At 36.8% G+C, this 27,834-nt stretch overlaps 1 protein-coding gene across 1 annotated transcript in view; it reads right to left on the bottom strand.

The window, feature by feature from the left end:
* Positions 1–27,834, bottom strand: part of LRP1B (LDL receptor related protein 1B) — a 1,945,542-nt gene that overhangs the window by 1,040,740 nt on the left and 876,968 nt on the right. The window contains exons 4-5 of the mRNA XM_077153691.1: positions 21,151–21,270; positions 10,640–10,768 (exon numbers count right to left, since the gene is read on the bottom strand). Of these exons, the coding sequence (XP_077009806.1) occupies positions 10,640–10,768; positions 21,151–21,270 (249 nt within the window). The remainder of the gene's footprint in view (positions 1–10,639; positions 10,769–21,150; positions 21,271–27,834) is intronic.

Here is a 27,834-nt window from a genome sequence, read left to right on the forward strand (position 1 = left end):
ACAGTGGCAGCAACCAAACCAAGCCAGCCAAACTCTGACCCAGCCCCGGGATGGGGAGGTGGGGTGGGTAGGGTGGAGGTGGGAGGAGCAGCATGCAAAGAAACCATATCTGGTCTCCTTTATGCCAGTGTTCAGTTAGCTGTATGATTATGGAGCTCCTTCAGCATCCTGGAGTAGACAGGCCTGTGCCTAAATAGGAATATTGCTCTTTTGTGTGTAATGGGCCTGGTGGGGGAGATACCTCTTGCTGTAATTGCCATATTAATCCACTTAATTCAGGAAAGGCCAATATATCTGGAACACCTCTGCTAGCTAGGAAGGCATTCTAGTCCCTTGCTGGTTCTTTGCTCCTGGGGCTCCACTGCTTTCAGCCTCTGTTCCTGTGGGGGTTCCTAACTTTGTTTCTCCAGGGCTGGCTTTCATCTCTGGGCTTCCCTTGGCTCTCTCCAGGTTCTTGCTTGCTTAAAACTTCTCATGGCAATGTCTGCTGGGCTCCAAGCATCTTCATACATCTGTGTCCCTTTTCTCCAAATACCATGGTCTATGTCCTATAATTTTGTTTTCTTGTACTAGTATCTTTGTCTGGCTTTTGTAACAGAGTGACGCTGCCTTCATAGAATGAGTTAGGCAGCTTTTCCTGCTCCTCAAACTTCTGAAGAGTTGAGTAGGATTGGTAATAATTCTTTCATTAATGTTAGGTACAACTTGCATGTAAAGCTATCTGGTTCTGGACTTTTCTTTTTGGGGGTTCTTGTTGATGACTGATTCAATCTCTTTACTTGTGATTGGTTTGTTGAGGTCATCTATTTATCCTCAAATCAATGTTGGTTGTTCATGCCTTTCTAGAAGTTGTCCATTTCATCTACATTGTCAAGTGTATTAGCACATAGTTGCTCATAGTATCCTTTCATTACCTCTTTTATTTCTGTGGGGTCAGGGGTTATGTCCCCTCTTCCATTTCTGATTTTGTTTGCATCCTCTCTCTCTCTCTCTCTCTCTCTCTCTCTTTTTCTGTCAAAAGCCTAGGTAATGGAGGTTATTCTTACGCATTAAATAGATATCACCTTGTTGTTCAAGATGTAGTGGAGAGGCTGGAGGGAATTGCCTGAAAATGTAGTGCTGTGTTCCAGTAGCCATGTTTCTTGATGATGATTGAACAGTGATATAGCTTTCACAATGAGACTCTGTGAATCTGAAAACCTTATGTCTGATGCTCCTTTTAGCTACTATATCAACAGAAAAGTAGAACATATGGAATAAAAATAAATAATAGGGGGAACAAGTGTTAAAATAAATTCAGTTTGAAATAGTGGTAAATGAAAGCGAGGGGTAAGGGGTAGGGTACGTATAGTTTTTTCTCTGTATTATCATTTTATTTCTTTTTCTGTTGTCTTTTTCTTTTTCTAAATTGATGCAAATGTACTAAGAAATGATGAATATGCAACTATGTGATGATATTAAGGATTACTGATTATATATGTAGAATGGAATGATTTCTAAATGTTTTGTTTTTTTAATTTTTTTAATTAATAAAAAAAAGTTAAAAAAAAAAAAAGCCTAGGTAAGCATCCATCAATTTTATTGATTTTCTCAATGAATCAATTTATAGTTTTGCTGATTTTCTTTATTGTTTCCATATTCTCAATTTCATTTATTTCTTCTCTAATCTGTTATTTCTTTCCTTTTGTTTGTTTTGAGTTAGTTTGGTATAATTTCTCTAGTTCTTCCAGGTGAACAGTTAATACCTCAATTTTTGTCCTTTCTTCTTCTTTTTTAAAATATAGGCATCTTAGGCAATAAATTTTCCTCTCAGCATGGCCTTTACTACATCCCATAAATTTCGATATGTTGTATTTTCATTTTCATTTGCTTTGAAATATTAACTGATTTCTCATGTCATTTCTTTCTTGTTTAAGAGTGTGTTGTTTACCTTCCATATATTTGTGAATTTTTTTGCCCTCTGTCTGCTATTGATTTCCAACTTCATTTCATTATGATCTGAGAAAGTGTTTTGTATGATTTCAACCTTTTTAAATTTATCGAAAATTACCTTGCAACACAACATATGTTCTATCCTTGAGAATCATCCATGAGCACTTAAGGAAAATGTGTATCTGGTGTTGTGGGGTATAAAGTTCTGTAAATGTCTGTTAAGTCTAGTTCATTTATCATATTATTCAAATGATCTGTTTCTTTACTGATCCTCTGTCTAGATGTTTTATCCATTAATGAGAGTGGGAAATTGAAGTCTCCAACTACTAAGGTAGAGGTGTCTATTTCTCCCTTCAGTGTTGTCAGTTTGCCTCACATATTTTGGAGCATTCTGGCTCAGTGCATATATATTTATGATTTTTATGTTTTCTTATTGAATTCCTACTTTATTACTACATAGTGTCCTTCTTTGCCTCTTTTAACTGTTTAATATTTGAAGTCTAATTTGTTGGATATTAGTATAACTAACTCCTGTTCTTTCCTGATTGTTGTTTGCATGTAATATTGCAATCTTTCACCTTCAACTGATTTTTGTCCTTGAGTCTAAAGTGAACCTCCTGTAGACAGCATATAGATGGATTCTATTTTTTAATCTGTTCTGCCAGTCTATGCCTTTTGATTGGGGAATTTAATCCATTGACATTTAATGTTATTACTGTAAAGAAAGTATTTTCTTCTACCATTTTTTCTTTTGGATTTTATATGTCATATCCTGTTTTTTTTCCTTTTTACCTTTACTGATAATCTTCATTTCTTCACTCTTCTCCAGACCTCTCTCTCCTGCCTTTGCCTGTCTGCCTATAATATTTCTCGTAGAGCCAGTCTCTTAGTCACAAATTTTCTCAGTGACTGTTTGTCTGAAAATATTTTAATCTTCCTTATTTTTTGAAGGATTATTTTGATGGGTATAGAATTCTTGTTTTTCAGTTTTTCTCTATTAGAATCTTACCATTGCCTTCTCACCTCCATGGTTCCTGGTGAGAAATATACACATACTCTTATTGAGCTTCCCTTGTGTGTGATGAATTGCTTTTCTCATGCTGCTTTCAAGATTCTCTCTTTGCCTTTGATATTAGATGATCTGATTAATCAGTATCTTAGAGTAGGTCTGGTTGGATCTATTTTGTTTGGGTAAACTGCAATTCTTGGATGTTTAATTTTATGTCTTTCATAGGATGAGAAATTATCAGTGATTCTTTCCTCTATTAGCCTTTATGTTCCTTTTTTCTTCTCACCTCCTTCTGGGACATGCACGACATACATTTTCATGTGTTTTGTGTTGTCATTCATTCCTGAGATCTGCTTATATTTTTCCATTCTTTGTCATACATTTTCTTTCATGTGTCTGATTTCAGATGTCCTGTCATCTAGTTCACTAATCTGTTCTTCTGCCTCTTCAAATGTATTGTTGTAGTTCTCCATTTTGTTTTCATCTCTTCTATTGTGCCTTTCATTTCCATTAGTTCTTCTATTTGTTTTTTCAAACTTTTGAGTTCTTCTCTATGTTACCCCAATGTCTTCTTTATATCCTCCCTCATCTCATTGATTTGATTTTTGATGAGATTTTCCATGTCTGTTCAAACATCCTGAATTAGTTGTTTCAGCTCTGGTATCTCATTTGAACTGTTGGTTTGTTCCTTTAACTGGGCCATAACTTCTATTTTCCAACTATGACTCATTATTTTCTGCTGGTGTCTAGGCATTTGATTTCCTTGATTAGTTCATTCTGGAGTTGTTTTCTCTCTTTTACCTAAGGTTTTCTTGTTGGATGACTTTGTCCTCTATTCTTTAGAATTCAGTTCAACATATTCTAGACTTCTAGCATAAGTTCTTTCTAACTGATCAGGAAGCTTCAGTTCTTGTTTTTCTGTTTCTTGCCTTGACTATATGGAGCCATTATTTTTTTGAGGAGGGTCTTCTCAGACATGTTCAACCCCAGTCAGATTTTCCAAGACCAGACTGGTCCACATCAGAGTAGCCAGTAGCAAGTATTCCTGGGGGTGAGACCCAGCAGGTGGTCAGACTTTCCTATAAGGTTTCTAGACTCTGTGATTTTCCTATCCTGCCAAGCATGTGGCACTTGCTTGCCTTCAGCTTCCACCAATTTAAAGTGATGTGGTGTCATTAATTATAGCAGCTTCTCCCTGCCTGGAGCATAGTTAAGACTGAGGCTGAGGTAGTAGGCAGGCTTTGTTTGCTTCTGCTTTCCAGCCCCTGGGGCCTGAATTCCCAGAAGGAGGACCTCCAGTTGAGCTGGATCCCACCCCCTTTATTTGGGGGAAGATATACCCTTTAGGGAATAGTCTACCTGAATATTTACTTTGTGTCTCAGACATGCCTTAATTATGCCCTTTGTTGGGCAGTGCTGGAGTCTGGGAGTGCTCACAGTTCTATTCAATGAGCTGTTAAAAAGTTGAAAGAAATGACTTTTCAGAGCTGGACACCCCCACTTCCCAGGTATGACAAATAAGAGCTGGAGCAGTACATGGTTCTATGTATTCCCAGATTTTATTTCCCCCTTATTCTTGGGGATCAATACTTTTCCAGTATTTTTCACTGTCCAACTCAAAAAGCCTCTAGTAGTTTTATTTCTTTTCCTTCAGCCCTACCCCATCTCTACTGGGGTGAAAACTCCTGGTTCTTTTAGTGCTTACTTCCAGGTTTATCTGTGCTCAGAGCCTGTTTTCAATAGTCAGAATTTGTTAATAAACTCCACAATTGAAGAGTGGTTTAGCTAATTCCTTACTACTAGTAAAGTAAGTTTTCTTTCTCCTAGGGGAATCAGCCTGCCATGCTCATTGGGAAGGGGTACTGGCCTCTGTAGTTGAGGGGATTTAGAGTTCTGTGCGGGATCTCAGCTCTTCTACCCATTCCAAACTGGTATGCAATATGTTTCTGATCACTGATGTCCTCCAAGCAGTTGTTCCATACAGTTCATGGCTATTTACTAGCTGCTATGGAAGATGAACTAAATTCCACACCTCACTATGATGCCATCTTGTCCCTTCACCAAGAGAAATATTTTCAATGGAGAGGACACCTGCCTTGATTTTCAATGGTAGCCTGGAAAACTCTAGGATATCTATAGGATTGAATCTTAGGCAATGCCATTTCATAGCAAATAAGGAGCATGTTATCCATTTGTAATTGCACAGCAAGCACAGGGCTTTCTCTGAGGGAGCCTTTGTTGGAGAGACTGATGAAGACAGTGCAGAATTCCCCAAATGACTCTTTAATGTCAATGCTACAGCCTAAGCAGAGGAAGCCCTGAATAATGGGACACAGCTAGCAAAATATTCAATTTTGCCCTTGACATTCTTTCCAACTTTCTCACTTTCTTTTTACTGATCCTCAATAAACTTCATTCTATTTCCTGAATGTTCAAGAAATTCCTTAAAGCATCCAACAAGCACCTACCTCTGTTCTAGGCACTGAGCTACTTCTCTTTCCCTTACTGCCTGTTCTAGTTTGCTAGCTACCAAATACAACACACTAGAGACAGATTGGTTTTTAATAAAAGGGGATTTATTTCATTAGTTCTTCAGAGGAAAGGCAGCTAACTTTCAACTGAGGTTCTTTCTTATGCAGGAAGGAACAAGGCGATCTCTGCTGGCCTTCTCCCCAAGCCTCTGGGTTCCAACAGCTTTCCCCGGGTGATTCCTTTCTGTATCTCCAAAGACCTGGGCTGAACTGCGAGTGCTGAGATGAGGTATGCTAAGCTGCTTTGGCTGTGCTATGTTGAGCTCTCTCATTTAAGCACCAGCCAATTAAATCAAACATCATTCATTGCAGCAGGCAGCCTCCTAGCTGACTGCAAATGTAATCAACAGCAGATGAGGATCACATGCCATTGGCCCATGTCCACGGCATTAGAACTAACCACTTCACCTAGCCAAATTGACAACTGAATCTAACTACCACACTGCCTATCATAGTGTATTTGATTTCCTCCATACATATGTGACAGAGTAAAGGAAAACAAATCTGGATTACTATGCTGGTGCAGGTCTAGTAGACTAACTCCTAGCTAAGGGTCTCTCTTTCAAACACCATTGTGTCATCAAGTGTCATTCACAGTTACCCCTCAAAGCAATTATAAATTATTCAGGACTACATAGAAATAGTAAAAAAAACTCTGAATAGTAAATATTCATGTGACAACACTGAATCATATATCATGCTGTACGAAGCCATTCTTAGACAATACTATACTGAAACACAGCTGATCCACTAGTCTCACTAAATGATTATGATTACTAAAAGTCAATGTTATCTCTCCTAAGATTACTTACACTTTGCTTTAAGAAAAAGAGAGAATAAATTCTTAGTAACTGAATTCCAAGCATTATTAAGTAGATGATAAGATGATACATTGAGGCAGAGAATTCTCCCCCCACTGTATAGAAACTTACTTATTCCCCCCACTGGCAGGACCAGACCTGCCAGAAAAACATGGATGATTCCTTCTTCTTTCCAAAAGAAAAGTTTAAACAATATATTACTAGCTGTTAAATTCCCCTTGAGCTTTGAAACAGGAGTCAGAAGAAGTTATACTTCATTTCTCTCTGTGTGTCTCTCAAGAATTATGGGAAAGGAAGCAGGAGGTAGTAGGAAAATATTCCCTAATACTGACTAGAGGTGTGCTTCTTTGGATTATGCAAGGATTATGATCAATATTACTCAAAACTTTAAGTTCCCTTGCCTTTGCACACCAATGTTCATAGCAGCATTATTCAAAATAGCCAAAAGGTAAAAGCAACCCAAGTGTCCATAACAGAGAAAAGGCTAAATAATATTATTCAGCCATAAAAAAGAATGAAATTCTGGCACATGCTACAACATAGATTAACCTTATAGACATCATGTTGAATGAAATGCCTCATGCAAAATGACACATATGGTGTGATTTCACTTATATGAAATAACTAGAATATGCTAATTCATAGAGATAGAAAGTAGAATGTAGATTACCAGAGGCAGAGGTGGGGGTGGGGTGGGGAAGGACAGTTAATGATTAATAGGTACAAGGTTTCTGTTCGGGGTAATGGAAAAGTTTGATATGAAAGGTGGGGCTGGTAGCAGCAGCAGTGTAAGTGCAATTAACACCACTGAATTGTATACTTGAAAGTGGTTAAAATGGGAAATTTTAGGTTGTTTATAGATTACTACAATAATGTTTTTAAAAAGTGTTTCATTTAAACTATATTTTAAATCAGCAACCAGCAAAATATAAGCTGTAATAGGACCCAGAAGTCATCTAGTGGGCTCTCTTTTCTCACTGTTTCATTTGCTCTGTGGCAAAGAGGTACACACTCTCTCTCCCAGGACTCCATTTAATATATTTCTTCAACAGTAATGAGAACATAATTATCTGGTGCTCTTTAGTTTACTTTCGTAAATAAGTAACAACGAAGCAGATCATGGGATTTGCATGGTGGGGCAAGCAGCTGCCTTCAGTGGGTGTTTAGGAGGACACTGAAATTACCTTCCAATGAACCTGAGTTTATTAGGAGTAAAATTGCCCTCAGTCCATATTTGGCCCATTACTTTTACTCTTACACGTTCTGCATGAGACCAGTTTTAGACCTGGGTGTCCACATTCAACCAATGTCTGCATTAAAATCAGTCTAGGTAAAAGAAAGCAAGCTAAAAACAAACAAGCAAGCAAAATGACAAAAAACTTCCCATTTTCAGTTTTGGTAAATTATTAATTAGAACTCTATCACACACAAAAATATAAAAGCCCTCCTAATCAATTAACTCAAATTAATTTACTTAACTATTAACTATTTTCACATTAAAAACTAGACCCCGCAGGCAAGCTTTACGGTGAAGACTAGGGAGAGACCATGATACTGTATGTTTCAATTAATTTAGCACCTTTCTAAGTAGCTTCCTGGCCCATTGGCTCTGTTCCTCTCTGCCTCCATATAAAAGATGACTTCTCCAAGGAATTTTGGTCTTCTCATCTATCATTTATTTGGCCTTTGCAGAATCCTCCTCTTGGATCTAGTTCTTGCTCTCCATTCTATCCCATGGGCTTGATACTTTTATGTTGTTCTTTCCTTCTGAAGCCTGGAGATCTTTCACACACTTCTATTGCCCTGAGCCAGCCTAACCGACCCTCCCTATGTTCCCACACTCCCCAGCTTCTGAGAGTCCTGGAACTCCTGTTTGTACTGAAGGGAAAGTTAGACTGCAGGATCCAGTGGAGTAGAAATGTGGGGAACAGGAAAAAAGAGGGGCCAAACTCACATCCTGGTAATTAAAAGGAGAAATGGAGAGCCTTAAGACAAATGTGGCTGGTCCATGTTTTTTATCTAGCACCAGCCAGACACGTTAACACTAGTTATGTTAAATAGTCATATAATTTTTAAACCTGATGTGTTCACTGAAATTTACAGACAACTAACACCAAAAATCTCTGGTTCATTTATAAATATGAGAAAGCTAAAGCAAAATTGATAATCTTCTTTTTGAAATGTACAAATACATTGGTTCAAATATCCCAGTGACCTTTGGACTAATCGGTATATGCTACAGACATGTGCCTTTTAATTAAATTACTAGTAACTCATTTTCCTTAAACTGCAAACTACAGCCACATTCCCATGGCAACTGTGTATTTTATGCTCTGTAGGCCTACACTGCAGTCAAGCTAAGGACCTAAAGGTGAAGGTATTTGCATAATCTACTATCAATTTTAGAGTCATCAAATTGTAATGTACTCCTACATTACCACATATCATCCCTCTCTGTTTGCATTCTATTATTATCAGATACTCTTCTTGTGTAGAAAGAGAGGAAGTATCTCCTTTATAGGGTTTATTACATTACACTCTCCTTGTATATCCAGCAATATTGTGCAGATCAATAGAAACTGTAAAGAGTAAGCCTTCTACTTCTTTAGTCCATCAATATTTTAAATCAGAACTCTCAGTTTTGAAGAAAAGAGAAACATATAACCTGACCTAATTCTTCTCAAGAATTGTCCACCCTCTTCCCAAAATAAATAGGGCTTCATGAATCAAGACTTTAATACAAAGAAGTGAACTAAAGAAGTAAAAGAGTGCTTCTTTCTTTGTGATTTTGTATATAATCATATGTTTCTAAATAATTAAACACACCACTGCATAAAAATTGTTGAATTTAAAATAAGATTATGTGTAAAGGGAACCAGCAGCAGCTTGCTGAGCGAGTCCAAGGTTGTGTGTTCAATCTGGCTTTAGAAAAGAAAATCCCATCCCATGCCTAATTTACCAATTGCTAATGAATTGGGGTGGAGGTTCATTAATTTACCAATACATCATAATTTGAAAATTATGAAATGGAACCACACACTGGAGAAGTCAGATGAAGCCAGATGGAATCGTTTGTATAATGTCTCTCCATATCATTCCCATGTTAATTTCATCCACCCAAAATTAGCATTATCTTATTGTTACTAGTACATATTGAGGCTATTTCATTAGTAAGTCAACAACAGTAATTGGGTGTTACTGTAGGCCAAACACTGTATAGAAAGTCAGGCATTATTTGCAGGAAAGAGGTGAAAGAAAAGCAGTTTTGAAATGTAAATTCACACATTTTAGTAACTTTAACTGGAAAGAAAATTTCATTCCTTCTGTCTCCCCCCATTTTCCTGTCTTCCTTTTTTCCCTCTCTTCCCTCCTTCCTTCTTTCTACAAATACTCATGGACTATCTATAGGATCAAGGGGATAATCAGTACTCAGTAAAAAACAGTAAGCAAAACTGACAAGTTCTCTATTCTCATAATGCTTACATTGGGGGAAATCAGGTGATAAACAAACAAATATATATATAAATTAATTTCAGATAACAGTACTATAAAGAAAATGCAACATGGAAATGAGATAGGGATGGAGGGGTTATGCATAAGTAAATAAAACAAACAAATAAGAAAGGAATGGAAGAATATATACCATTAGAAAGGAGAATTAGGGAAGCCCATTCTGAATTGTGGCATTTGAGGTGAGAGGCCTGAATGATAAGGAGTCATCATGTGACCATCATAGGAAAAGAGCATTGCAGGCAGATAGGAAAGCAAGTGCAAAGACCTCAAGCAAGCATTGTGTGGCTGAAAAAAGGACAATGAGACCATGTGGCTGCTATGTGATGAGGATAAAGTAGTGGTAACTGCAATGGAGAGGTAAATGTACCAGACCATTTGGCCTTATCTGTTTAATGAGGAGTTTGAATTTTATTCTCAAAGTAAATGAAGTTATTAGGAACTTTTGAGCAAAAGAATGACATGACCTGGTTTATATTCTAGCAGATCACTTTAACTGTTATGTGGAGTTTGAATATTAAGGGCAAGGACAGAAGCTCACAGAAACCACTTAGGAACCTATTGCAATAGACTAGGAGAGAGACAGTTCAAATCAATTAATCCATTTGTTTTGAACAAAGTCTTGCTAATTAGAAACTTCCTGTAATGGAAGGAGTTTTATAATGATCAGTGGTGACTGAAAGAACTGCTCTGGATTTTAAGTATGGATCAGTGTCTTAAAATGAAGGAAAATCTATCTTTTCGAGGTCCATATTGTTCTACCACATTTGTAATGAAAAGAACTGTAAAAAGAGAAATAAGAAAATTCTGGAAGGACAAAAAAGATCATAGCTTACCATTTTTGGCCTTGCAAGACTTGTTGTCTGGCTGTATTATGTAGCCTTCCACACAACTGCAAGCATAGGATCCATGCGTATTTATGCAGGTCTGACTACATGCACCATAAACAGCACATTCATCTTGATCTAAAAGGAAAATTGGCATCATTTTTAACAACTTCATTCTTGGGTATTTATTCTTCTTCTTAAAGAAAATGTGTCTGTCAAATTTTGGAAATAGTCACTTATTTTCAAAAGGAAGTCAACTCCAATAAGCCTTATCAAAACCATACTAACTGAAAGTCAAATTTATTGCTGCCTTTATATTTACAGAGATACAAGATCAAGCTCAATATTGAACAGTTTATTTTAAAGGGTTTATTTGCGTTTGTCAGGGGGGAAGGCAGATTAGAAGTTCTTGGATATTTTTGCAAAGGTACAAAATATATATTTGTTAAGTCATTCCATTGTTTGACAATGACTTTTCATTATTTTAGCGAAGAATTATTACAGCAACATGGTTTCCAATCAAAAGATTAGATAAGAGTTCTGAGGAAAGATCCACAAACTACTCCACTAAATTAAAATGAGGGAATTCTTAAGAACTTTTGAAAATGAAATTTTAATGTATTTAAATTTTATTTTTTATCTGTCTCTTTCCACTTCTTCCTTTCTTCCTCCCCCTTTATTTGCTTTTTGGAACATCTGGCTGACATCTTTATAAACAGAAATTAATCATTCTAACTGACCAAGCTGATGAAAAGACAACTTTTCACAAGTTAATTATTAAGACAAATGCATATTCAGTCTGCCTATGTACCAAGCACTGTGATGATCTCTGCAGAAATCAAAATTGATAAAAACATTTTCCCTACTCCAAATGAAACAAGTCTAGCAAAATATAATTATAATACCATAAGTTTCCTTCATAATAGTGGTATATTTTACTTAGAACAGGAACACAGAGGAGTAAGTAAACCTGACAGTGATTAGAGATGGAATGTTTAGTGAAGTCTGTATATTTAGATGAGTTTTAAGCATGATTTGGTTTTCCTCAGATGAAAAACAAAGGGATGAGTTAAAAGGACGTTCCAGGTAAACAAAATAGCATGTGAAAGGCATGGGGATGGGATAGTGGTGGTTTCAAAGAATCCTAAAGAGTCAAGTAGAACAAGGGAGTGAGATCTGGGGACAGATAATGAGGTCATTTGTATGTTAAACTGAAAGGTTGTACATTATATATAGGCATTGGGAAAGCATTAAAGTTTTAAAGGAGGTAAGCTAAATGATCAGCTTTGTATTTTGAAACTGAACAAACTCATATGAAAATAAATTGGCAAATGTAGAAAAGAGATCCTGTAAAATTAGTTTTGTGCTAATTTCAGGCAAGAAATTACATTTTGAAATAAACCAGTAGCAGTGGGAATAGAGAAAAGGAAATGGACACAAATGTTCAAGAAGTAGAATGCACAGAATCTGAGGACTGATTGGAAGGGATGGGAGTGAAATTGTGATCTAATTTTGAAATAGCAAATTTTAAAAGAATAGATTTGGATGGAGATATGATTGGAGAATATGATGAGTTTGATTCAGATGTGTTAAATTTGAGGTGTCTTTAGGGCATCACTGGGGAAATGTTCAAATAGCGTAAACAGTTAGAAACATAGGACTGGAAACAAACAGTGGGATCTTGTTAGGTCAAATGCTAAATAAGCCTCTTTCCAGTCTTACAACTCAGGAATGTTTCTTCAAGAACCTGGAGAGCCATCTCTTTGATATACAAATGCAAGGATGCTAAAGTTCTACCTACTAACTTTCTGGAAGATATGGGTATAAATTCAGTGGTCACTTGATACCATATTGCAAACTTACCTCTGATGACAATGATTCTAGAAATATCTTGAGGACTTGTATGCAATGGTTTTTTTCCACTTAGCTGCATTAAAAAAGGTAAGCTTTCTTTCTGTCTTTGTAATCTCTTTAGCAGATTGCCTGTGATGCATCACATTCTGATGTAATGCTTATTCAATAATAAAATTGTTTTTTTTCTTTTTCTTCTACCTTTGTGGAGAGGTGTTTTGGATCAGGAGAAGATTTTGTTTTTCTGTGTATTTTCCAAACAATCACTCCTGGAATATTTGGTGATCCAGTAATAGATTGAAATATATAATAGCAAGAGAGGACTATATCTCACAGAGAAAGGAAAGTAAGAAAAAAACTTGGCTAGGGTAGACTATAGAATAATGTAGGGATCCAGAGGCAGGGCTACTCCTTCATATTGAAGGTATTCCCATCCATATTGAGAGCAGGTCATTGCATGAGCTACCTACATGACAAGAATAGACATCAAAATTCATCAAACCTCCTCAGGGAAGAAAGATTATACAAATGGTATTGAAAACAAGTAATTGAAACTCTCCTCCCATGATCACTGTTGATAACAAAATTCCAAACTCTGACTGTCCTCACACCATTGTCCTAAGCTATTACATGCCCCCACCCCCTTTGCAAAGCATTAATTCCATTTTCTGATAGGTTGCCATTCAGAAGAACCTTCTCCTGTTCACAAGTTCTAATTGATATTCATGTCTAAACTTCATACCTGAAGTGTCCTTGGGTCTTTGGGCTGCCCTGACCCAAGCCCCCCAGGAGTTGGTTTGAAACAATTGGTGAGCCAGCCAGGAGACCAAGGAGCTGATGGCTATAGCAGGCATGAATCTTGAGAAGGGAGAATCCATGGAAGAAATCCCAGGTTGGTCTCTATCATCCATGTGGGGAGTGTTGGCTTCCCTCCTAGATGAACGGGAACTGCCACTAGAGTATGGGGATGCCCTGAAAACTCCCATGGGGTTGCTGACAGTTTTGCAACAAATAGCAGGAAAAATAGTGGTGGCCATAACATGGCTGATTAGGAGCCCTGCAAATGGCTACCAGGGCAGAACAAATAGCAAAAGTCACTGAACACCATTTAGAATAGGTTTGGAAAGCAAAGGATAAAGTAATACCACCTTGCATGCACCAGTTCCAAAGGTTGCCTCCCTACTAAAAGGAATTAGCACTCAGTTATGTCATTATCACTTAGCTTTAGATTTAACTAAAGGTTCCTTTACTTCTCCCTTAAATAACACCAGTCAATCCGCTTTTGTCTTCACCTGGGAAGGAGAACAAAGGACTTTCACCTTGCTCTCAAAAGGCTGTTTTTACACAGCCCAACAATCTGCCACAGTCTTGTGGCAAAAGATTTGGCTAAGTGGAAAGTCTATTTCACTGTACTGATGATGTGGCAACCACTAATTCTCTTTCAGAACTAAAAGAAGCCCCAGGCTTGTTGTTATCTCACCTTGAGAGTTGGGAATTGGTAATTAATCAATGCAAATTGCAATGCCTTGGCTGCAATTCTTAAGTGCTGTATGGTTGGGTAAGGCAAAAATTATTCCTTCTGTAGTAATTGATAAAATACAATATCTTCCTATGCTGGGTAGCCCAAAACAACTAGTGGCTTTCTTGAGGCTGTTGGAATATTGGAAACCTTTTGTTCCTCAGCCCAATGTTAAAACTTTTATATATGTTCATCAGAAAAGGTTCATCATACTTGGGAATGGGAGGACCTCTAGCAGGCTGCTTTTGAAAAAGAAAATGGGGGGACAGCACAACCACAAGTATTGGGGAGTATAAATCCAGGCCCACCCTGTGAATTGGATGTACCCAGCATCCAATTACTGGCTTTGGGTGGGGTCTGTGGCAGATCAATATTCTAAATAAATGAACCTTGGTTACAATTATGGAACGGGGCATAACTAAGATACAGCCCCCTGGAAAAGTAATTGTGTGTTGCATATAATGTTTTATTGAAAGTAGAGGGATAGATATAAAGATGCCCAGTCACTGTGAAAATGAGATGGATAACTACCACAGCTTCTAAGCCATATTCTGGAAGTGCCCAACTGAGCACAGCAACCAAATGGAAAACCTACCTACTACAGAACAGCACTTTCAATACCAGCCCTCTGAGTGTAGAAATGCATGAGATTCTTAGACCAGTATCCTATCCAGAATATTCAATAGCTAAAGTCGCTGCAACTCAAATATCTGTGGAGATGCCCACTACAGAAGGCAAAAGTACCATTCTCAAGTCTGCTTAGCACACCAATGATTCCATTAGTGGGCAGTCTCCCACCTGGACTGAGACTACAGCCCAGTTCTGACACCATATGGTGAGAGACTGGCACTATGCAAAACAGTCAATGGGCTGAGTTAAGAGCCGTATGAATAGTAAGAGTGCATGAGCCAGGAGACACGCTGTCTGTACTGACAGCTGGGCTATTTACAAAGGCCTTACAACCTAGATGGTAACCTGGAAGCAGGATCAATGGACAGTCATAAGTTGCCCTCTCTGGGGACAAGAATTATGGAAATACTTCTGTGACACCTGCCAATGATGAGGGTTCCAGCTGCCAATCACATACCAGCAGCCGGTGGACATCACCATAGAATGTGCTTCATGTTCCCTGCATAGCTAGTCACAAATCCCGGTGACCTCATGGCAAGAGGATTACATCAATCCCCTTCCACTCACTGAGGGTGCAAAGTTTGCTTTTACTGCGATGAACACAGTCACAGGACTGTTGTTAGCTTTCCACATTGGTAAGGCAAACCAGAGGGCCACCATGAGATGTTTGGAGAAAGTGAGTACTCTGTATGGAATGCTTACATTGATTGACAATGATCGGGGGATCCCTTTCACTGGGCTGATAGCCCAATCCTGGGCCATGGATCAGGACATCATGTGGACATTACATCTACCCTAAATTCCAAAGGTGTGGGCCTTATTGAAAGAATAAATGGTTTGTTAAAGGAACAGTTGCATGATGGTAATAGGTTCTTGCAACAGTGAACTAAAAACTCTACCAGACTTGAATTCACCTGAATGCAACACTGGGTAGCTGCAGCTCCCAAATGCTAATAGCAGGATTAATGCAGGCTCTGAGAATACAAATTAAAGGGCCAGCTGCTTTACAGCCTAAGAGGTGGAATAGTAATAATTTGTTGTTGCTTATGCCTCAGAACATACAAACAGGGGAAAAGAAGGTCCTTTAACCTTAGCACTGGCCTATGTGGCTGTGACGGTAGGGAATCTTAAGCCCATGGGGAATAGGAATCAACCAAAAATATTGTAAAGTAACAACCCATCTGGGGCCTCCTATTACCACAGGAACCTTATGCATAACTATGCGGACCCTTCTTATGCCTATACTAAGAATGATGTCACAGTAGAAAACTCTCAACATTTGTGCAGGTAAAATATCTCATAATTAAAACCTTCCCATATGTTCTTCTCCCTAGTACCTTGTTGTCAACCAATGTAACTTTAACATGTATACTGTTAAACCAACAGGAATTCCCGGTTATATTTCCCTGTAAACATCATTCTTTTTATTGATAAAGCCTTAGCAAACTCTTTCCTATGGTGGGCTTCAGTGAAACCTCATATCCACAATCAAACCCAATCTTGGGTTTTCAGGGACTTGCCATCTTCAGGAACTTCTGGCCTTCCTTGGACCCTTGTGTGAATTGGACTGTGTGAAATACCTTGTTGGCCTGGCAGAATTTAACACATCAGATGATATTGATCTAAATGAATTAAATCCCTTTCTTGGCCATGTTGGCATCTCTTTTAGGGTTGTAATCTCTGTGTGGGGATTCCTAGGGCTCTGTGTCTTTTGTACTGTTGTTGTGGAATATGGATGAAATGTCTGTTCAATGGTCAGCATAGTGTGCTGCATGGGAGGTAGACTGTGGGGATCCAGGGCCCAGGATTCCCCTCCATATTGGGAACAAGTCATTGCACTTACCCACCTACATGACTAGGACAGACATCAAACAAAGGTCATCAAATCTTCTTAGGGGGAAAGAATGTACAAATGGCATCTTAAAAAAACATTGAAACTTCACTCCCTTGATCACTGTTGATAACAAAACTCCCACCTCCTCTGTCTGTTTGCATACCCTCATCCTTCACCCTTATCCTACCCTTTGAAATTTTATTAAGCCCTTGCACTCCCCTGACCTCTTTGTGGAGCATTAACTTCCATTTCCCAACCAGCCACCATCGGGAAGAATCCTCTCCTGTTCAAAAGTCCTCATTAAAATTCATGTCAAACTGTGTGCCTGATGTGCTCTTTGGTCTTCGGGCTGCCCTGAACCAAGTCTTCCAAGATCTGGGTTGGAACAGATACCAATAAAGAAGGGAAAGGAATGTGTATAAAAAATTAACCAAAATAGATTTACTATAGCAAAGAGATTTAAAATGGAGTCAGGAAGTCATTCTGGAAGTTACTCTTATGCACATCCCAGCCAGATCACAAACTGTGGACATACAAAAGCCTCAAGCAACAATGTTCCTTAAAACCCTAAAGACTGGGTGGGCCACGGTGGCTCAGCAGGCAAGGACGCTTGCCTGCCATGCCAGAGGACCCGGGTTCGATTCCCGGTACCTGCCCATGTTAAAGAACAAAACAAAACAAAAAAAACCCTACAGACTCTGGACACCATAAACAAACCACAAGATAAAGAATTCAGTAAACTAACCTGAAGGACATTTGGAACACCCCAAATATACACCAGCCACAAACAACTCTGTAACCTTCTTCTTTTTCTTTAAAAACCCTTTTCTGGAAGTGCCAAGAAGGGACTATTTGGGTTGCCATCTGAATCTATACTCCTCAAATTGCAATTCCAAGACTCCAAGTTAATGTTTTTGTTTTCTTGAAGCTCAGTTTGTTATTTCTCTCTCAACAGATGAAAGAGCCTCCTGTGAAGAATAATACTTAAGGAATCTGAGAGGGAGTTTTGTCTCGGAAGTTGAGGAAGCAGAACTTTTCAAGAATAGCAGTTTTCAAAGGCATTATATGCAGTGAAGAAAAACAGTAAGAAAAAAATTAAAATTGCCATTTGGATTCAGGAATAAGGATGCTGGTATAGTGATCTTGGGCAGTAAAATGATGAGAGGGACACTACCATAGATGAAAAGCATAGTCATTAACTGAAAAGTGCTTTAATTTTACTGAGTCCCTACATGGAACAGTATATACAAACTTAACCTGTTAACAGAGTTTGGTCCTTGGAGCTTCAGAATGCTGAATTTATTTAAAGAAGGTTGGGGCAGAGAGATGGCCAGAGGGAAAGGAAGGGTCTAGTCCAGAGAGGATATTTATTTCAATTTCAATATAGGAGAATTGGGAGCATATATATGTACTACAGAGAGTCAGTGAAGAGGCAGTTTTTAGAAATATATAAGAAAAAGGTGGTAACTGACAAACCAGATAAAGTTCAAAAGTTAGTTGGGTGAGATTTTTTAATACAAATGAAAAATAAAGAATGTAAGAGACATTTAAGAGATAAGAATATAACTTCTGAAATGACAGGGTAAGAAGCATGGGTGGATACAAATGTAAAATAGGGAGAAGCAAGAGGAAGAGTAAGTAGAAGACATTGATATCTGATGGTACCTAACAAACAAGCTACATGTTTTAGGAAAGCAAAGTCACAAACTGGGACAGAAGGGAATATATACAGAAATAGATTTTGCATGAATGAATAATTTATTTTAAGAGAAAAAAAAGGAAGTTTTCAGAGAAATGGTCAAGGAAACTGTTACAGACACTGTCTGCCCACATCCCTCAGACCTTTCATGCCGACCCTACAGCTGCTGAGATTTGCGTCTGTGCCCAGGAGTTCTTCCCCAAACACTTACTGTGAGAATCTCTACCAGCACTTAGGACACTTGAAGTTCCAGAAGAAATAACACCATCCCCAACACACAAGCAATTATTCTTTGGAAATTACAGTATAAATGTTCCATTTCCCTAGCCCCTCATTAGAGAGTTTTGGCACACTCTTAAACTTTAATCAGCCTTTGTGGTAGTTGGCTTAATAACCCAAATGTTATTATATGTTTTCCCTTCTCCGTATCAGCCACACCTTGACACTAAAAAAAAAAAAAAAAGAAAAAGAAAGAAAGAAACAAGCAAACAAACCCTTTCACTTGAATCCTTGTCTCAAAGTCTATTTCTGGAAGAATCCAAGCTAACAAAGGCATTTACTAAAGGAAGACAATAAGGTGGCTGAGTAGCATAAGGGGCCATTTATACTGGGAAACTATGCATTTGTAATGCCATTAATTTGCACCATTCTTGGATTTCTTCAACTTTATGTAATAGTCAGGATTCATAGATGGCTTGTTTGAAGTAAGTCCTTTTGGGGACAGAAAAAAAAAAAAGAATAGGTATTTTGAACTAAGTCTACAGTGATAATGAAATAAATTAAATCTCACATTTGGTAAAATCCAGTGTCTGGTGGCAGTCATGATTCTTATCTATTTTCACAGATTTCTCAAATATAATGTTATCAGTTCCTATTTCACCTTTTCTGATATGATTAGGCTGTCCAGGAGAGCAATATGATTAACGATTTATTTTGTTTTTTCTCCTGTCATATTGACATAACTTGACACAATTGGCTGCAAAGCATTAGGCATGTCATTACTTGTAATGCTGCCTTCCTTCTCCCTTCAAGAACTTAAAATTTCCTGAAAATTTGGCTTCAGGAGGACAAAATGATGCTTATATCTGGCCTTCAAGGAGTCGAGTTAGAGAAGAGAGCGCCTCTTCCAATGGTTACCTTCTAAAATGAGCACTGTGCAATTCCTTACTAGTGTTCAAAAGAAGAAACTGGTTGTGATAGTTTCATGAATTTAATGAAGAGATAGGGAAATTCAAATGCTCAATTTAGTTTGACCTGTGGAAAAGGAGCTTCAAATCCTAATTCCTATAGGAACCACACATAGCAAAAGAGTGAGAAAGATGCATACAAGTATATAAACCCTGTCCTGTGTAAATGGCAAAATCTGTTTGAAACTGGAAATTTCAGGCACGTCTAAAGGGGCAGAAACTATAGTACAAATTAATGCACACAAATGCATAGTTTCCCAAGGTAAATGGCCCTTTATGCTACTCAACAATCTTTTATCTTTCCCTTAACAAATTCCTTTCTTAGCTTGGGTTTTCCCAGAAGTAGATTATGAGATGAAGATTCAAGTACAAAGGTTTTTTGTATGTCTGTGTTTGTTCTGTTTTTGAGTGGTGGGGAGTGGGATGATACAAAGAATAGTGAGACCCCAAGTGTTCACCTTTATTTCAAGAGGACCAAACTAGTATATTAATTGACTCATATAATTTTAGACAAATATTTTAAAATTACAAGATTGCCTACAAACATTCAGACTTTGCATAAAAAATCAGATCTAGCTATTACCACAGATGTCAGATAGATATGCAGCCTCTGGGTTTGATAACATTTAATGTGTTTCTATAATGTTTGTATTATGCAGGAAAAAATTAAAAATTCAATCGCCAAATGTACTTGAAAAGGCAATGAATCTCTTTAGGATAAGAATAAGTGGGCTCTGGAGGTGTGTGTCTTAGTCCTAGCTGTATTACTTAGAAGACATGTGGACTTAAGTAAAGTAAGTCACTTTATTTCTCAGGGCCTTACTTTTCTCACTTGAACATCAGGATTTTGATGAATATTCTTCATAAACGTTTTTTTGACTTTAATATTCTTATTTAAGGTAAAAGTGATAATATTAAAACAAAGGCTTGAAGTTATCAGCAGAGCATTTTCCTTGGAAAATATTCTATTTATTAGAGGCTTTGATAATGCAGTTATTATCTGATTTAATATGGAGATTCAATATTATATATAATATATACTATATATAATATATATTTTATAACTCTAAATGCCAAATAAAAGAATATACCCTATTTATACAGTAGATAGATTACATTAACATGATATATAATCTATGTATAATAATATATATCATGCATATGTCTGTGTAGTATATATTTATAGATGTATATATAGATGTGTGCATGTGTACATAAGTCTACCAATTTACATAATGGAAAAGTAACCTAGAATTGTTCAGTAATAGCAGAGGGAAATATTTGCTTGAGTAGAACACAAAAGCAAGAATTAATGAGTTGAAAAATGTATAGGTATATCATAATTTTTACATGCATGCTTGTTCATTATTATTGCCACTGACAAAATGACCAGCTGTCAGGATTATCAATTCAGACATTTTAAAGAACATTACATAATTAGTATTTAGTGACCTTAACTAGTTAATAACATTCTTACTACACAGCACCTATATTACAAACTCAAAATATTCAATATTTTAATATTTACCCAAAACATTTTCCATTGTTTTAGTTTCCATTTAGTTTTAGTTTATTTAGATGCATATTTCAATATGAAATAAAACGGGTATATTTGTCTATCTGTAATGTTTATGTGTTTATTTGGGGGGAGCGATAACTTTCAAATGTCGAGAATAAACAAAAAAGTTAATAATAATATTGTATAGAACATATGGAAGGTGCTCAAAGACACTTTATTAAATTTCTATTCACAAAGACTCTCAGAAAATACAATCTAGTATAATCACATGACATATTTACCTTTGCAGCTTCTTCCATCTTCTTTTACTTCAAATCCATCCTCACAGTAACATCTTGTATTATTTCTGACAATTGCACATTTATACTGACAATTCAAATGCTGGCAGTTGGGTAACAGTTCTGTAGAGGGAAAAAAAAACATATATTCTATATTTAACTAGGACACAAGTATACTTTTTGTATATAAATGCCGTTTATATTTACTTAGTGCATACCCCTTAATAATATCGTTTTGATTGATCTAAGGAAATTTCTGTCATTGTCTAGAGAAGAAACAGTATCTATTTCCTCTAAAACACATTGGTTTGCATTTGTTTGAAGCATTATTAATAAAATTTATGATTAATCTCTTTGATTTCTCACTTTTTAGCTATTACGGATGTTCAATGTCACAAATCCGTTCAAGTTTTGGTAAATTAAATTATTTTGAGAAGAAAAATGTCAACTCAGTGGTTGATTTCATCATCTATGCCTTTCCTATCTGACACATTAATTGATTTTCTATCTTTTGAGGCTTGTTTTGATATAGCAGTCCATGTGTAACCTTCACAGTAATCAATGTGAACATATTCATTTTCAATAATTTATTTTCCATTGGTAGCATAATATTAGACAAATATTAGATATATTTCATTATATCTGAACTCTTTCAGAGAAAATACATCATGGAAGCAAAAGTTAGCAAATTGTCAGAGCAAATTAGAATTCAATATGATAAATGCATGAAACATCGATGAAGTGATAGGAGAGGATTCATTGCACAAATAATTTCTAACAGGAATAATATTTGCTAAACAAGAAATATATCTGGATAGAATGTGTGACTAATTCTGCTGTCTAAAAATTGGGGCACTAATGGATTGTGACAGTTCTATTGTTTGTCTTCTCCTCCTGGGAGGGAAAATAAGTAATGGTTTTGAAGATTAAATTCAAATGATTCACATTATGTTGTTATTTGCCACAAGATTATCTGGTGCTTCAGAAAAAAAAAAGTAAATTATAATAAAACATAAATGAAAAGAAAAGTGCAATGTATAAAAGGACATCTGGAACATTCCAATATGAAAATATACTAAAAATTCAATTATCTGTAGTATTCCTTAGTGCAATTGCTCTTTTACTATCTCATGCAAATATTTCATTCAGTCTGTCTTCCTAAATCTCCCACACTCCTTCCCAATACTCACTCAAATATTTTGATCTAGCTTCCTATTTCTCTGAGAAAATTTAAGCTATCAGAATAGATTTTCCTCAGATTTACACTCCATGTCTACCCACTTACACATTTTGTTGTCTTTCTTGCCTTTTTAACCTTGTTGAACTCATCATTACATCTCCACTTCCTGCTCATTCTGTTCACCAGATCCCATCCCCTTCATCTACTCAAGGGTATTACTTCTACTCTTTCTCCATGCCATCATTTCCTTCATTTATATTAGATCAGATTCGGCAACCCAGGCCCCTGTTGCTTTTGCAATTTAAGTTCCATTGGAACACAGACATGTCCATTTATTAACATATTGTTTATAACTTTTTTCATACTCCAGCAAACAGAGCTGAGTAGTTGCCTCCAAGACCAAATGGCCCACAAAACCTAAAATATGTACTATCTGGCTTCTCACAGAAAATGTTTCCCAACCCTGCATTAGCTCATTCTGAGTGAACAACCACACTCTTGTTTTTCTCCAAACTAAAAAGTAAAAATCAAAACCAAACAAAAAACACCTTGATCCCATTCCTCCCACTAGTTACTGTTGTCAATTCCTCTATTCCTTATTGCAACAACAGGTAAAAAGAAAAGCCCAAAACCATTGCTTACTCTCTCTACTCTGAATCTATCTTAAACCCATTAGGTAGGGTTTTCACCTTCACTGTGCCACAGAAACTGCTCATGTAAAGGTTTCCAATAACAGTAAGTATGATCAGTGCAATGGCTGCTCCTCAGTCCTCAGCTTATTTGGCCTACTAGCAACGTTTGACAGAATTGATAGCTCCTGAAACACTTTCATCTCTTTGCTTCCAGGGCACAGTACTTGGTTTTCCTCCAATTTTGCAGCCTCCTTTGTTAGTCCCCCTCTTCTCGGCACCTTTCTAAGTTTAGAGTGTTCTAGGGTAGAGACCTGGTCTTTTTTCTGTTGCCTTTCTATACGCTTTTAGAAAACTTACCCAGTCTTTGGGATTCCTTCTTGTCTGGATCAAAATTTCAGTACCCAAACTTGAAAGCTAGCTGTTCCCTCTTCAGCTTCTGATTTTTACTTCTTTGGATTGCAACAGTTGTGTGAGCAACCAATACCTTATATTAAATTCTTCCTTTCAAAATACCTGGAAAAGTTTCTGTTTTCCTGCTTTAACTTCAAGCAATATATCTATATGAATCAACAACAACTGACTTGCAGGTTTGGAAATTCATAATGCACTTTGAAACAATCCTGGGTTAATGGAACTATTTATATAATGTACAAAGACCATTGATTTGGTGTGTGAAAGCACATTATTAATAATAAATAAAAATAAATAGTTCTTTAGAAGTTACGGTCTTTTTACTTTGTATTATGGAAATCATTTACATTTTGGTTTCATCAACTGGTATCGATAGTTACAAATTAAGAATAATATGTCAAGTTCTTTACATATGTTACTTCTTTGAAACCTCACAACAGTATGACACACCAATTATATTGTAATAAATGTTTTTGAGATGAGGAAACTGAATGGTTGACAGTAGCCTAAGATTTTACAGCAAAGATATGGCAGCACTCGTATTTGAAACCAGCTCAGTCTGACTCCAAAGCCTATGTTCTTAAAAACTGCTCTTATTGCCACTCTACAGTCAAGAGGGTTGCTGGAGCAGCGATATATCCATTTCTCTTTTCGGTTTGTCATCCTAACTTTAGCAGTGTGCCATAGCTACAGGAAGCGTTTCATAATTTTTGTAGGATGAATGACTCAATAAATCAACACCATAGCTTAACTTTAGGAAGGGGATTAATATTCTCAGGTGCCATTTCTAGCCCATTAAATTAAGCTAGGTCCTAAACATAGTTCATTTACCCCTTAAAGTTAGGTAATTGAGTTGTCAAATCTTGTTTGATTATGGTGGAATCAGTCCAAAATTGTCTTGAATTTATATGCTACTTTAGTTCAATATTTATTGATTACCTAGTCCCTGCTGAGCACTCTGTTAGGGTTCCAAAGGCACAAAATTGCTTTAGACAAATTAAGACATTGCCAACATGAATGTGGAAGTGACACTGGTTAGGTGGGAAATACAATAACATAAACAACTATAATTCATGGCAGAAAGACACATATGTTAAAGAAAAACTAGTATGATTTTGAAAGGGAAGGATTCATCCAGGGTCTGGAAATGACGGAGGGTGCCTGGGAAATAGTTGTGGAAGAAGTTACATTTAAGCTGAGTCCTAAAAGATAAAAAGTACTTCAAGAGGCAAAATCTATGAGAGTGCATTCCAGATCCAGGGGAACAAATGAGAAAATGAAAAAAACAGAAAATTAAAAATAAAAACATAAAAACATGCAAGAAATGCAGACAATGATAAAAAGTCCTGGGCAGCTAATCCATAGTGTTTGATAGGATAGGAAATGGATTTAGAAATTATTTGGAGCCTGAACAAGGATTAATTCATAGATTAACTAGAATTTTCTGTTTAGACAATGGGAATCATTGCTGGTTATTGAAGACAGAAATGATATACAACTGATTTGTATTGGTTGAAAGTACTTAATAGAAGGGAAGAAAGATGAGTGAAAAAGAGTATGCCAGTTTGAAACTGTCCTGTACCCCAGAAAAGGCATGCTCTTTAATTCTCATTCAATATTGCTGGATGGGAGCTTTTTGATTGTCTCCATGGAGATGCGACTTACCCAATTCTGGGTGGTAACTTTTGCTTAGATGGTTTCCATAGAGATGTGTCTCCACCCATTCATGGTGGGACTCTTTACTGGAGCCCTTTAAGAGGGAACCATTTTGGAAAATGCAGACAGAGCCCACATAGCCAGAGGCCTTTGGAGATGCAGAAGGAAAATGCCCCTGGAGAAGCCTTATGAAATGAGAAGAGAAAGCTAGTAGACCTTGCCATGTGCCCTTCCAGCTGACAGAGGGGTTCTGGATCCATCAGTCTTTCTTGAATCAAGGTATTTTTCCCTAGATGCTTATTTTGGACATTTTCAGGGCCTTCTTTAAACTTACAACTTAATAAATTCCCCTTTTTACAAGGCATTCCATTTCTGGCATATATTGCACTCCAGCAGCTTTAATAAGCAACAGGGAGTGAAGGAAGAAAAGGCTAGAAGTGGCAATAGCATAAATTAGGCCTATGAACATTTAGAAGCACAGATGGCCAAAAACTTGGTGAAAACATGACGTGGCGTTAATTATACCAATAAAGTTAAGAATTAATAATAATAGGAGGATTCAAAGCTTGGGGGTAAAATATTAAATTTGCTTTTGACTATATTTAGTTTAAAATGTTGGCAAGATAATGGCCAGGAAGGATTTAGATCTAATTCAGAAGTCTAGATTGGGGATACAGATTTAGAAGTCACAAGCATAAAGTTGGTAATTGAAGCTAAGGAGCAGATAATCATCTTTTCTAAAGATTATTTAGGATACAGGTAAAACCCAGAGTAGAACTGCTACATTTGAGGGGCAAGCAGAAGTAGACTCTTCAGCAAGAAAAAGTGAGAAATAATCAAATACTTAAGTGGAGAACATAGAAAGCTTCACACCCAAGGGAGAACAGTTCATGGAAGAAAGTGGGGAAGTGAATGATAAATTATTTGAGAAATATTCTTGGATGAAGACTAGAGAGAATGCACTGGATTCCCTAATAGGATCAATTTAGACCTTTAAAAGCAGTTTCAGTGCAACAATGAGGACAGAGGCACAGCAAAGGCAGTAAAGGTTTGGGATAGAAAGAAGTAGGAGAATTTTCTCATAGAAAAGACTAAGAAATGTTTACAGGATAAAAAGAATGACAGTAAAGCTAGGCTCTAATTCATTTAGTTTGCAAACGTTTTCTTTCTCTATGTAATCTCTTCACTGCAACTTCTCTTCCTTGTTTCAATCCAAAGTAGAAAATCCACAGTCTACTTGTTTCATCTTTCTTATATCTCCAATCTTGAAATACCTGGAGGATGGTGAATATGGTCCAGTCTGAAAAGAGTTACCAAGGTAGATGTAGCAGTAAGAAGAGTAGGGAAATAAAAGAAAATGGGGGGAAAAAAAGGTATTAAAGATCAGAATTCAAAACGGGTTTTGGGTGTTAGGTGGGAATATAGGAGATGAAAAGAGCAAAAGACAGAAGGCGTCTTAGCTTTTGATTTATTGGGTTTATCCTGTATAAGCACTTGTGTATGTGCAGAGTGGTGATATGGAAATTATTAAATTGTATGTGCTATCAGTTGAAAGGATAAATATTGATTCTGCTAACACATAATGAAGAATTAGAAGAATTGACCACATGAATAACTAAAATTTAAAATTTAGCTTAACTGTGAAATGAATACCAATTATTATAAAGTTACCTATTTGAGCTACTTATCATTTATGGTTTGTTAAATGCAACACTAAGGGGCTGTGTGCATAAAAGTGCATCAGATTAATTTCATTAAGAACCTCATTTGAGTACAACAGAAAATTCTGTACTTGAAATATGTCTTCACAGAGTACCTTTCATGAAGCATGGTCATTGGATTAAGCAACATGTCACTGGTGAAGATCTTAAAGAGAAGTAGGAAGAACACTATCTAAGGGGATGAAATAAGCTAATCAGAATATACACATATGAACATGGTATCTGTATTCCCCAGCATTATATTAAAGAAAACTATTTTTTCAATTAAAGGAGAGGGGTAACTAAGGAGCTATTATTCACAGATCAAGTCTAATGGAATTAATGAAAGCTTCCTTCAACACAGACCAACTCCATTCTGTGATTTTGAGGGAACACACTTTATGTCCTTTTCAAATTGCAAGGAAATTTTGTCAAAAAGTATGCCTTTCCTCTCTATCAAATGCACATTAACAGTTAACAAATGTAAGTAGCTTTGAGGCAACAAAGCCTTTCTCTGGCTTAGAAATAGACTCAAAAAATAGATTTCCAGAGTTTTATTATTAATAGATAGTAAGAGGAAATCTAGAGGAATGGAAAATTCATTCATTCTAAATTCAAGAACTTTATCACACTTCTTTTCTGAGTGGTGGTAGAATTTGGAGTCGGCGTGCCTAAGATCTAACACTGACTCTATCGATTTTGGGCTGAGAATGGCAGAGAATGTCTAGATGTTCATCAATTCCATTTCTTCTTCTCTGGCAAATAAAAAGAAGACATTCCCCAGTTTACTTATAGTTAGTCTGGAGCTACATTAACTGGGCTTCTAGCCATTGTAATGTGGGCAGAACTGACCTAGCCTCTGAGTCCTGAGAATCTTCCACAGTGTCTCTTCACTTGTGAGTTATCTGGCTTCTGGGGATTCAGCAGAGAGAACTTCTAGGCCCTCAGATGTTAGAGGCTGAAAATGGGAGGATCCTGAAATAGTACTTGGAAAGGTATTCACTGAAGACCAGATAGGACTGTCATATGAACGGGAAATTAGATTTACTTTTATTAAGCCCTTGAAATATCAGAATTTCCAGTTACACAATACCATGACTTCTATTCT

This window comes from Tamandua tetradactyla, chromosome 3 (genome assembly GCF_023851605.1).
Source record: "Tamandua tetradactyla isolate mTamTet1 chromosome 3, mTamTet1.pri, whole genome shotgun sequence".
Lineage (NCBI taxonomy): Eukaryota > Metazoa > Chordata > Mammalia > Pilosa > Myrmecophagidae > Tamandua > Tamandua tetradactyla.